Genomic DNA, 13,386 nt, shown 5'->3' with positions numbered 1-13,386 from the left:
CCATAAATGAATATACATATATACACAAAACAGACTCACAGACATAGAAAACAAGCTTGTGGTTACTAAAGTTGGTGGCGGGGGATAAGTTAGGGGTATGAGGTTAACAAATGCAAACTACTATACATAAAACAGATAAGCAACAAAGACAACTGTATAGCACAGAGAATTTGTAATAAGCTATAATGGAATATAGTCTGCAAAAATACTGAATCATTATTATATACCTGAAACTAACACAGTATTATAAATCAACTGTACTTCAATTTAAAAAACAAAAAAAAAGAGAATCATCAAATAACTTCCATGGAATATGTATAGGATTCACCAAGATTTTGGGTTTCCTGGGTAGCTCGGCAGTAAAGAATCGGCCTGTAATACGAGACCCGGGTTCAATCCCCAGTTCAGGAAGATCCTCTGGAAAAGGGAATGGCAACCCACTGCAGTCTTTGCCTGGAGAATTCCACGGACAAAGGAGCCTGGAGGGCTACAGTCCATGGGTTCTCAAAGAGTCGGACATGACTGAGTAACTAACACAGAGAAAGATTTTGAAGTAGTATGAAACCAAGTCTACAAGTAATGGTGAGGGTCTTACAAGAACTGACTCTTGGAAGATGATCAAGCATGTGCTATGTAAAGACAGAAGATGATGTAAGAAACAGTATTCCAGGTAAATAAACAATGTGCAAAAGCAAAGAAGTATCAAACAGCATGAATTATGGAGAATCAGAAACTAACACGAAGTTTCACTTCTGACGATGGTGGAGTAATTTGTATCTGGCTAACTTTTCTGCAAATAACAATTAAACCCTAGATAAAACCCAAAAACTATTTGAAAGCACCAAAGGAAAAAAAAAAAAAGGCTAGCACAACTAGAGGGAAGTCAACACATGAAAAAAGGGAACTTTAGGGAGTGAGATTCAAGGGTATAGGGCCTTCCAGTTGAGGTACTTCCCAATCCACACAGCGTGAGCTAAAACTCAAGCAGAAAGCTGCAGTTTTACAGATTTTTGAAAAGTCAGAAAAAGGTCTGGTATGCCAGAATAGCTGAAAAGTGGTAGAGAGGGTAGGAGGATCCAAAACAAGAGGAAACCACAATGAAAAATATATCATAATCTACTGTATAAACTGTGCCTAAAACCTTGGCCATCCCTAAAACTGAAGATGCAGGGGAGACTCCAAAGAGCCCAGGGAAAGCAACAGACTGAAGGTTAAATAACTGAGCAGAGATTTCAACTGATGTCTGTTAGGTGAGGGACAGACTTTGCATTATGAGCATAACAAAGTATATTCCCCATCAATAATTTTCAAAAGAAGATAACAGAAATCTAGAGTTTCAACAATGAATCCACAATGTGCAGAATATATTTTAAAAAATGATGAGACATGTGAAAAAAAACAGTGACTTACAGTTAAGAGAAAAGGCAATCAATAGAAACCAAGCCTGACATAACCCAGAAGTTGGAATTAGCAAATAAGAACTATTAGTGAACAAGCAGTTACTAAAAATAAGTTCAAGGACTTTATTGGGAAATATAGTCACAATGAACAGATAGGAATATCTCAGCAGAAAAATTGTAAATAAAAGTAAATTCTGCAAACAAAAAGTACAATATTTGAAATGAAAAATTTATTGTTTATGAGCAGGTTACTAACTGAAGAAAGTGTCAATAAACGTTGAGGGTAAATCAAGACTGAAGAATACACAGAAAAAATGTTTTTAAAAAAGGAACAAAGCTTCAAAACTGTGGAACAATATCAATCTAATACTATATAATTAGAAGGAGAAGAGAAAGGAGCAGAAAAAATTTTTGAAGAAATAACTGCCAAAAACTTCTCAAATTTGATGAAAGACATAAACTTATAGATCCAAAAAGCTCAGTAAACCCCATGCAAGAAAAATACAAGGAAATCACACTTAGGCACATCTAAATCAAACTGTTGAAAACTAATGACAAGGAGAAAATCTTGAAGGCAGCTAGTAGAAGAAGGAAAAAAGAAACATTATATACAAGAGAATTAACAATAACCCTTTGTCAGAAATAATGGAGGTCAGGAAACAATGGAATGACATCTTTAAAATCTTTGTAGTATTACGAAGAAACAACTGCTTCAGATAGGCCCTTGTGATGTTTTATATGTAGACAATGTTGACTAATTTTATATATCAGATAGTCAACTAACTGAAGTACACGCAAGCTGTCCTCTAGAAGTGCTCCAACTCAATGGGACTGAGGGTACTATGTGCTAGGAAAGCTAACAGTCTTATTATTAAATTTTTGTTTATTGCTTTGTCTTGCTAAACTTCTACCAATGATAAGATACTAAAAAGTTTCAGATGAAATCTTACCTTTTTTTGTCAAATTTTTCCATACATTCTAGAGGCTGAATGAACTGAAGAACTTCATCCCATTGACCATCAAGGATTAGTTGCCTATATAAAGAAAAATCCATGCATGCTATCAAATTTGTGTTACACCAATTAAAAGCAGAATAGATGACAAGATACCATTAGAACATCACAAAGCAGTTAATAAGATTAACATTTTACTTGATTCCTCAACCACTATAATAAAATTAACTTTTCCCACAAATTATTTGTAACAATATATGCTATTCGAGAAGAATCTGTGAACCTGCACCCACTCCTCACTCTAAAATGTGTTTTTCTTCACCTATGTAAAAACATAGAACTAAATCTAAAAGTTTATTTATTTCCCCACGAATCTTACAGTTTAAAGTTATTCTGTATTATTTAGGGGCCAGTGTGTGAGTATGTCCCAGTCTCCCTAAGTCAGTGGGTCTCAACTTGGGGCAGCTTTGCCCCCTGGAGACATCTGGCACTGTGTGGGGACATTTTTGGTTGTAACAACTGGGGTGTGACCAGCATTTACAGGGTGTGGGTCAGAGGAACTGCTAAATATCCTACATCCTACGATGCACAGGACAACTCCCACACTCACACAACAAAATGTTAACAGTACTAAGACTGAAAAACTGCTCTAAATGTGACTTCAACATCTTGGAGGCATTTAACACTAAAGTTTATATCCTGAGAATGAAAACAGTAATGAATAATATCAGGTTTCTCTGACTTAAGTGGTCTATGGGAACTTCCAAAAGTTATAAGGCTTTTAGATTACTGTTCTTTCTTAAAAGTTATTTCCCTACTTATGCATTTTTAGAACAGAAAATTTAAAAAGGAAGAAATAGTCAAGAAGATCTACATAAGATTGCCAACTTTTAAAATTCTATAAAGAATGAATAGTAATAAAAAGTAATCACAATATATAACATAATCATTTTATAAAGGGACATTTTAACACTTAAAAAGTAGGAAGGATATAATTTCAAAGGCGAGCCCTTTAAGATGAATACATTAGAAGAATACACATTTAGTTTAATGAAAAATTTACTATTCTTTAATTCTTTGCATTTCACCTTAGACCAGTAAAACTCCACCACAAATCAATGGGTTTCTGCAGAGGGATATCAGAGAGCCACTACTAAATTCCAGGAATAGCAATGCTTGAAAGACAAAGCCCAGAGAATACTGCCTTAGTATTGGTTCCTGCTACACATATCATTGACCAAGCTCCCTAGGGCTCGGTGACATTCATAATATCAAATACAGGGAAGTGCGATGAATTTAAATAAACTTTCCTGATATAATAAAGCTTTTTAAAAAGTTCTTTCTTCATGAGTTAGAAACACTTCATTTTCATTTCACAAAATGCTACATATCCAAGAATCTGTACTCCCTGTCAAGGACATTTGGTACCACATAAGCACAGAATACATTTTTGTCTGGAAATTTGGGTTTTTCTTTTTCCATCCAATTCAAGGAAGGATATATTTAGCTTTCCATTTTGGCAAACATGTTAACTTCCTTTTTCTCTGCAATTCCATCTCCAAGAAACTTGTTCTAAGGAAATAATCCAAGATACAGAAAAAGTCATATGTATGAAAGATGCTCAGTAGAGCATTTAAGAAAACCTGGAAACAATTTAATTGTCTAAAAAATAGGGAAATTATTAGGAAATTAAGTAAACTGAAAACTTTAAAAGCATAAATGTATAATCACACAGAGAATTCTTATGATGTTAACGGATAAAGCAGGATACAAATTATAAACGCAAAACAGAATCACTGGGTTTTTTTTTTAATATGCATCAAAAACTATGTGTGGATGGTGAGGTGATTTTTCTTCCTTATTTTTCTATATTTTCTACAAAGAATATGTTTATATGAGTATGTTTTATTTCTACAGCTACAAAAGATATTTCAGAAATATTTTAAGTTTACCCTCTCTGATTTCTTAATTTTTTAATTTTAATTTTCTTAATTTTACATGATGCCACAATCATAATAGAGTTGTGACTCTTTTTAATGAATCTTTGGATCTTACTACTGAAAATATTCTACAGAAAACTTTATTTTGTAAATGCTCATTATAATAATAAACATTAAAAAATTATACTTACTTTTCATGATTATAAAGACCTACCTATATTGTACTTGTTATCTTATTAATACTTAACATTTCTTAGAATGATTACAGTGATCATGAAATCATACCTCAGGAAAAGCATATCATCAGAAAATAGGCCATTTATGACTCCACTTTCCTTCTCAAGGGCCAACATACTAATGTGAAGCTTCTTTGAATTCAAGAAATCTAAGATTAGCTTAATGATTTCAACCTCTTTAACATTCACCGTTTCTTCAGCCGTCATGTCGATAGCCTAAATATTAAACAAAATAAAAACAAAAATTAGTTCTACTGTTTTATTTCTAAGCACGATTAACTACATGGAAACTACACATAACAAGTTTCTTGGAAATAATTAGTACAGGTATTCAAAGTGAAATTAATGTAATATTTGTCAAAACCAAGTCATTCTTTGAGGTATGATATAGCTATAGCTATGATTTTTTTAAGTGTTTATCTTCGAGAGATATACACTGGAATTACAGATTGATATGAAGTTTGAGATTTGCTTCAAAATAATACAAAAGGCACATGGCAAGAAGTAAAGAAAAAATAATAATCATGACTATTAAAGTAGGGTAATAGGTAAATGGAGGTTCATAATATTTGCTATGGTCTGAACATTAGTGTCTTCCCAAAATTCATATAAGTGATGGTATTAGGAGGAAAGACCTTTGGGAGGTGATAGGTAATGAGGACGAAGCCCTTACGATTAGCATTAGTGCCCTTGTAAAAGACACCGCGGTTTCCTGGTGGTCCAGTGGTTAAGACTCCACGCTTCTACCACAAGGGGCAACCAGTAGTTCCTAGTTGGGGAACTAAAATACTGCATGCCTCTCGGCATGGCCAAATAAAAATTAAAAATTAAAATTTAATTTTAATTAAAAAATAAATAATAATAATTAAAAAGTAAAAGAGACCCCAAAAAGCTAGCTTAGCCTTCTCTTAGGAGGATACAACGTGACTCAGCAGTCTACAACTAGGAAGAGAGCTCTCACAGAACCTAACCATGCTAGCACCCTTACCTCTGACTCCTAGCATCTAGAATTGTGAGCACTAAATTTCTTCTATATATAGATCACCGAGTCTATGGTATCCTGTTACAGCACCTCAGATGAACTAAGATAATATTATTCTATCTACTCATACATATGTTTAAAACATGCCATAATAAAGAATATTTTTAAAGTCACAAATAACCAAACCATGTTTAGCTATGTCCTATATATTCTTTCAATAAGCACTGGCTATCTTTTCTTTGTGATATACACTGTCCTGTACTCACTCCGTCCTTAAAAAGTTTACAGATTGAAGCAGCAACAGTAAAATGTTGTACTCTATACTTTGGAGCCAACAAAACAAGGCTGATTGAAATGTGCAACTTTAAGTAATATTGGTACTATCAACATAAACATCAATGATATTTCAGTTCTCTCAAATCCCTTCTCCTACCTGTTAAGTCTGCAGTGATACAACTGAGCTCACAAGTTACTCATGAAGAATAAGAACTAAGAGGAATTCTGAAGAGTATTAGGTCAACATTCTCTTTTAAAGATGAGACCACACAAGTTAAATGCCCTAAGTTGTTGCAGTTTTCAAAAGTCCAGGCTCAGAGCAATACAAAAGAAGAGCAAGCTAAGGAGACTAGCTGCAAACAAACCTGATCAGATAAAACAGACTGTAAGCATCTTTCTCACAGGACCAATTATCTTTAACCAAATTCACAGAAACATAAATATATACACGTATGCATACAGGTTTATTTTTTTCAATTTGTTTACTATTTTGACAATTTATTTCTTCATAATGAGAATTAATTACAATCATGTGGCAGACTAGAATGTTCATCGGAGTGTATTTTCTCTCTCAGGTGGAGAAGGCAGTAAACAAAGGACAGAACATGGGAAAGTAATTATGACTCAAATATGTAATGACATCAGACTAAGCTAATCTCATACATCCATCTCCACAATAAGGACATGCCTACCTCATGAAACAGACAAATCACAAACTCTCCCCTAACAGGCCAGTCATCCAATTCCTTATGTTTTGGGTTTCCCTTTGCGGTCTTCTAAGCTGACTACCCTTCTGTTCATAGACGTTGTTCAAAAGACTTTGTACGATAAAATTAATGATATTTCCATTCAATAAATTCTGATCATATTTCACAATTGTCTCTCTGAGGTTACTCCTAGGGCACACTGATTTTAGCATTCCCCAAATCTTCAGATAGTCTTTACTAGCAAAGAATTGTTATTGTTTATAGTCACTAAGTCATGCCCAACTCTTTGCAACCCCGTGGAGCCTGCCAGGCTCCTCTGTCCATGGGATTTCTCAGGCAAGAATACTGGAGTGAGTTGTCATTTCCTCCTCCAAGGGATCTTCCTGACCCAGGGATCAAACCCACATCTCCTGCTTTGGCAGGAGAATTCTTTACCAATGAGCCACTGCTAATTTAACTCCCAGAAAAATAACTGTAAAGCTGCCTCAGAAGTTCTTAGAGGGCACTTCATTTAAATCACCATATACCAATTACACCACCTAATACAGAATTGAGACCATAACTTTCTAACATTCGATACACACTATGATATTAAATAGTTTATAGGCCTCATATTATTCAACATTCAGTTTAGTACTAAGTAACTCTGGAGTCATTATACTATGAATATATGGCAATAGTCCCACTTAAATTGAAATCATAACCACAAGTTTCACACTGCCATCATTTCTGATTGATCAATAAAGTCCAAGAGAAGTAGTATATTCTAACAATACATATTTTACAATGATTTTATACCTAGATTTTGAATAGATGCAAAAATTATATCTTAATTAACCAGAATTATTCAGTTTTAAAAAATTAATTTAAAAGATAAGTTTTAATTCTATACTGTAGAATTCCCAGTAGAAAAGTATACTTTAATTACCAAACCCAGAATTTTAACTCTTGTAAACTTTACTGTTGCCTGATACAACATAAAACATAAGGTACATAATGACTATATTTTAGAATTATTCTTTTTGAACACACCCTGTGTTACTGCAGCATTTGTAGAAGCTCCCAAAATCTCAGCTGCATATATTTTTAAAGATAAAATATAAAAGCATAATTCATCATTTTTTAATCTCCTTAAATTATTAATCACTACAAAGCTAAGATTTTCCTCTAATTCAGAGAAGTAGAATTCAGTAATAAATGCCTCTTCCTCTCCCCTCAGGGGGACTACAAATCAGTAAGATTCTACTAGCTTACGAACCACTAATGTTATTTTTAATGAGACAGACAGTACATAAATGTTCATAATTATTACTTGAATTAATTTAAGATGCAAAAAAAAAAATCAATGAAGAAATGTCTCTTAAAAAGTACAGAGTAGCAGAGCAGCAATGAAGACAGACATAGAGAACAGACTTGTAGACATGGTAGGGGAAGGAGAGGATGGGACAAATTGAGAGAATAGCATGGAAACATACATTACTACATGTAAAATAGATAGCAAGTGGGAATTTGCTGTTTAATACAGGGAGCTCAACCCAGTAGTCTGTAACAACCTAGAGGGATGGGATAAGGTGGGAGATGGGAGTGGGGGGCTCTGGAGGGAGGGGGGGCTTAGGAGGGAGGGGCATATGTATACCTGTGGCTGATTCATGTTGATATATGGCAGAGGCCAATACCATATTGTAAAGCAATTATCCTACAAGGAAAAAAAAGTACAGAGTAGATGATTTTGTTTGCAACTCTTCTAAAAGCCATTCAATGGCTATCATCAAAAAAATCCACAAATAACAAATGACGGAGAGGGTGTAGAGATAAGGGAACCCTCCTACACTGTTGGTGGGAATGTAAATTAGTACAGCCCCTATCAGTTCAGTTCAGTCACTCAGTCGTGTTCAACTCTTTGAGACCCCATAGACTGCAGCACGCCAGGATTCCCTGTCCATCACCAACTCCCAGAGCTTACACAAACTCGTGTCCATTGGCTCAGTGATGCCACTATGGAGAAGAGTACTGACAGTCCTTAAAAAACTAAAAATAGAGCTACTATATGACCCTACAATCCCACTCCTGAGCATATATCTGGAGAAAAACATGATGCAAAAGGATGCACCCCAATGTTCACTGCAGCACTGCTTACAATAGCCACGACATGGAAGCAACCTAAATGTCTTTTGACAGAGAAATGGACAAAGAAGATGTACATACACGCAATCAGCATGTACTCATTGAGCTGAGCATACATACTCAGCTGTTAAAAAGAATGAAATAAGGCCATTTGCAGCAACATGGATGGACCTAGAGGGTGTTATACTGAGTGAAGTAAGTCAGACAGAGAAAGAGAAATATCGTATGACATCCCTTATACCTAGAATCTAAAAAGAAATGATACAAATGAACTTACTTACAAGACAGAAAGAGACTCACAGACTTAGAAAACAAGCTTATGGTCGCCAGGGGGAAGGGACAGTTAGGGAGTTTGGGAAAGTCATATCCATACTGCTATATTCAAACTGGATGACCAACAAGGACCTATAGTATAGTACATGGAACTTGACTCAATGTTATGTGCCAGCCTGGATGGGAGGGAGGTCTGGGGGAGAATGGATACATGTATATATATGGTTGAGCCCCCTCACTGTTCACCTGAAACTAGCACAACATTGTTAATTAGTTATACTCTAACACAAAGAGGCGCTTGATGAAAGTGAAAGAGGAGAGTGAAAAAGTTGGCTTAAAGCTCAACGTTCAGAAAACTAAGATCATGGCATCTGGTCCCATCACTTCATGGGAAATAGATGGGGAAGCAGTGGAAACAGTGTCAGACTTTATTTTTGGGGGCTCCAAAATCACTGCTGATGGTGATTGCAGCCATGAAATTAAAAGACGCTTACTCCTTGGAAGGAAGGTTATGGCCAACCTAGACAGCATATTTAAAAGCAGAGACATTACTTTGCCAACAAAAGTCCGTCTAGTCAAGGCTATGGTTTTTCCAGTGGTCATGTATGGATGTGAGAGTTGAACGGTGAAGAAAGCTGCTGCTGCTAAGTCGCTTCAGTCGTGTCCGACTCTGTGCGACCCCATAGACTGCAGCCCACCAGGCTCCCCCACCCCTGGGATTCTCCAGGCAAGAACACTGGAGTGGGTTGCCATTTCCTTCTCCAATGCATGAAAGTGAAAAGTGAAAGTGAAATCGCTCAGTCGTGTCCGTCCGACTCTTCGTGACCCCATGGGCTGCAGCCTACCAGGCTCCTCAGTCCGTGGGATTTTCCAGGCAAGAGTACTGGAGTGGGGTGCCATTGCCTTCTCCGAAGAAAGCTGAGCACCGCAGAATTGATGCTTTGAACTGTGGTGTTGGAGAAGACTCTTGAGAGTCCCTTGGACTGCAAGGAGATCCAATCAATCCATCCTAAAAGAGATCAATCCTGGGTGTTCATTGGAAGGATTGATGTTGAAGCTGAAACTCCAATACTTTGGCCACCTCATGTGAAGAGTTGACTCATTGGAAAAGACCCTAATGCTGGGTAGGATTGGGGGCAGGAGGAGAAGGGGACGACAGAGGATGAGATGGTTGGATGGCATCATCGACTCGATGGACATGGGTTTGGGTAGACTCCGGGAGTTGATGATGGACAGAGAGGCCTGGCGTGCTGCAATTCATGGGGTCGCAAAGAGTCAGACACGACTGGGCAACTGAACTGAACTGAACTCAATACAAAAGAAGAAGTTTGAAAAAAAAAAAAGATAAACATTTAAAATAAGTACTTGAAATACATGTTTAATCTACTTATTAGAAAAATAAATAAATAAATAAAATAAAACCCATTCAAGGGAATTCCCCGGTGGTCCAGTAGTTAGGCATCCATGCTTTCACTACCGATGATCCAGGTCTGATCCCTGGTCAAGGAACTAAGATCCCATGGTGAGGCCAAAAAAAGAGTCATTCTAAAGGATAAAGCTCTGACCCTTCAATCTATTCAGCCAAATCAGCCTTGATAACATCTTAGGTAGATACGCTAGCCCATGTACATGTGTGCTCACCAAGCAGAATTTATAATATATAGGGCCAACAATAAAGTGTATTCCACCAAAAACAGAAAAAAATGGGCTAGGGAGGATCAGATTGTTTCAGTATTTTCATATTAAAAGATAGATTTGCTATTAAAAAATAAATCACAAAACATGAACTCTATGAATTTTCCTCTGAGAAATAAATGTTTACTTATATTCAATAATGAAGGAAAAAAGTTTTTTTAAAAAGTAAATATATCTGGAAATGAGCTAGACAGAGGTCAGTATTTTAGTACTAAGATACAATTAACATCTACAGAAACTAAATTCCAGATGGGGGTCTCTATATGGACTCCTGCTGATTACTATCTAAGTGAATCAAGATTAAAAGAATGTATTAGAGGGAAAAAAATAAAATTATTTTTAGAAATCTAAGATTAAAGGTAAAATGTTAGCAATAGATAAGAAAAAAAGAATGGTAATAGAAATATATTGACTTCTATGTATATTTCCAATACATAGATATGAAAAAGTTTATGAAAAAATATCAGTGGTAGCTTTCTAACCAAACATAAATAGATATTTAAATGTCCCTTTACAATGAAGTAGTTTCACTTACTTACAATACAAATTAGGAAGGAAGAAAATGCAGAAGGCTAAGAATGATTCAAAAGCATAAGATTAAGGGAATTAGGGCACATCCATTAAATATTTTATAGTCAAGAAAAAAAAGTGTTTAAGAAAGGCTCCATTAATCCCTATTTCCATCCTAAACAATAAACACCACTTTCTTTTAACTTTCCAAGAATTACAGAGTGCCTAACACTGAACAATAGTGCTTTACCATTCCAGTTTACAGGCAAAAATGCAGATGAGGAAATGAAATGCTATGAAGATTTTTTATAAAATATCAAACTGCAATGTAAGACTACTGTAACTTCTCCTTTAAAAAAAAAAGAGGGAGGAAAAAACTTGCTAGCTCTTAAATAAAAGAGCATTCCAAAAACTTAGGCTGCTGCCAGATTACTTAACTGCAAATATCTGGTCCTTCAGGAATATCAATGTGACATTGCAAGTCACTTAATTTCTACTGGCCTCAATTTCTTCACACATAAAATAAGAGGGTTATTTAGTTTGGCTAATTTCTATGATTTCCCTTCAAGTTTTGTATTTGTTTTAACTCACATTTCAATAACAGGAAGTATATTTTCTTAGGGGGAAATATCAAGTCTGGAATAATCAGAAGCCTCTGATTCTAAGGTCAGTTTAACAAGAGGAAAGAAAGATTTGTTTTAGATCATTTAAGTAAACAAAAGAAAAGCCCTTCTAACTGCAAGGCTCTGTCACGTCTACTAATCAGCTAGCATGGATGCAGCCTGTGTCCCTTCTTACTGCTGACAGCTGTTCTCTATCCATCAATTATTTTAATTTACCTTCTGGAACTGTGAATGATTTTTAGCCTGAAGAACAAATTACATTTAAAGCAGGTGCAGGTTTATATAACTATAAAAAGAAAAGAACCAATTAACATAAAAATACATTGTATATATGCAACAGACACAAGAAACTGATAAAATTGGTTGTCTCTAAGAGGGAAAAATGGATAATAAAGAACAGAAATGGAAAGGATAATAAAGAAGAAAAATGGTGTCACTATACACTCTTTTGTACCTTTTTAACTTTGGACCATGTGCAATTATTACCTATTCCAAAAATTTTAAATATTTGATGTGAAATTTATATATTATATTTATAATTTAAATATTACATATGAAACATATATTCCCTGGTAACTCAGCTGGTAAAGAATCTGCCTGCACTGCAGGAGACCCCAGTTCAATTCCTGGGTCAGGAAGATCCCCTGGGAAGGGATAGGCTACCCACCCCAGAATTCTGGCCTAGAGAATCCCCATGGACAGAAGAGCCTGGCGGACTACAGTCCATGGAGTCACAATGGATCAGACACGACTGAGTGACTAAAACAACACACGCATGAAACATAAATAATGACTTTCCAATTGCAAATAACTGGAAATAATTAGACATATAAGGAATATAATGTATTCATTATTTATATAATAAAGCAATAACATTTCAGAATGATTTGCATTTTTTTCATAAACTGAGACCCTCTCCTCAGATTCTATTCAAATATTATTTCAATCTTTCTTTATGATATGAAAGTATTTGTATTATTTTCATATTCAAACCCACAAATATTTTTTAAATAGTTTAATTACTAAAGTACTAAAAAAATGTACAAGATAGGTAGACACATGCTGTGTAATTCAGTCACATAAAAACCAGAAAAGGTAAATTAAAAAACTGCTAAATTTGGCACTAAAAATGTAAAATGTAGATCTTCCATTTAACAAAAGTTGTCATGAACAAGGTAATAGATAAGGGACAACGACCAAATAGAATACAAATGGTTAAAAGATTACCATCCAGAACATAAAAATAGCATCTTCAAATCAGTATCTCCCCCAAAATTCCAGTTGAACAACAATTCACAGCACTACAAATAACCAAAAAAATTGATGAAAAGATGTTCAACTTCACTAGTAATATTAAAATAAGATACAAACAATGGCAAAATTTAAAAGACCTGATAGTATCTAGAGCTGGCAAGAGTGTGAGTAAATGCTCCTTGGGACTTCCCTGGGGATCCAGTGGTTAGGATTCCATGTTTCCACCACAGTGGGCACAGGTTCAAACCCTAGTTGGGGAAATAAGACTCTATATGCTGCACGGTATGACCAAAAATCTTTAAAAATACATAATGAAAGAAAGAATATAAATTGGGACAGACTTTTGGAGAGAGAATTTGACAGCATGAAATTTTCATCTATGAAAATTTTAAATGCATATGCTCTTTGACTCA

General features: G+C 35.2%; 1 protein-coding gene across 9 annotated transcripts in view; it reads right to left on the bottom strand.

Moving 5' to 3' along the window:
* The window catches only part of WDR47 (WD repeat domain 47), a 58,717-nt gene that overhangs the window by 33,093 nt on the left and 12,238 nt on the right, over positions 1–13,386 (bottom strand). For 3 of the 9 annotated variants that reach the window (XM_081487157.1, XM_081487158.1, XM_081487159.1), the window contains exons 2-3: positions 4,579–4,745; positions 2,351–2,434 (exon numbers count right to left, since the gene is read on the bottom strand). In XM_081487157.1, the coding sequence (XP_081343283.1) occupies positions 2,351–2,434; positions 4,579–4,736 (242 nt within the window). In that variant the 5' untranslated portion in view covers positions 4,737–4,745. Of the gene's footprint in view, positions 1–2,325; positions 2,435–3,659; positions 3,926–4,578; positions 4,746–8,130; positions 8,191–13,386 lie in introns of all 9 variants that reach the window. The other 6 variants (XM_081487155.1, XM_081487156.1, XM_081487160.1 and 3 more) reach the window with 4 other exon arrangements.

The sequence above is a fragment of the Giraffa tippelskirchi genome, chromosome 5 (assembly GCF_054371585.1).
Source record: "Giraffa tippelskirchi isolate mGirTip1 chromosome 5, T2T-mGirTip1v1.2.pri, whole genome shotgun sequence".
Lineage (NCBI taxonomy): Eukaryota > Metazoa > Chordata > Mammalia > Artiodactyla > Giraffidae > Giraffa > Giraffa tippelskirchi.
Note: the sequence above shows the minus strand (reverse complement) of the source record. Positions and strands in the feature narration are given on the sequence as shown.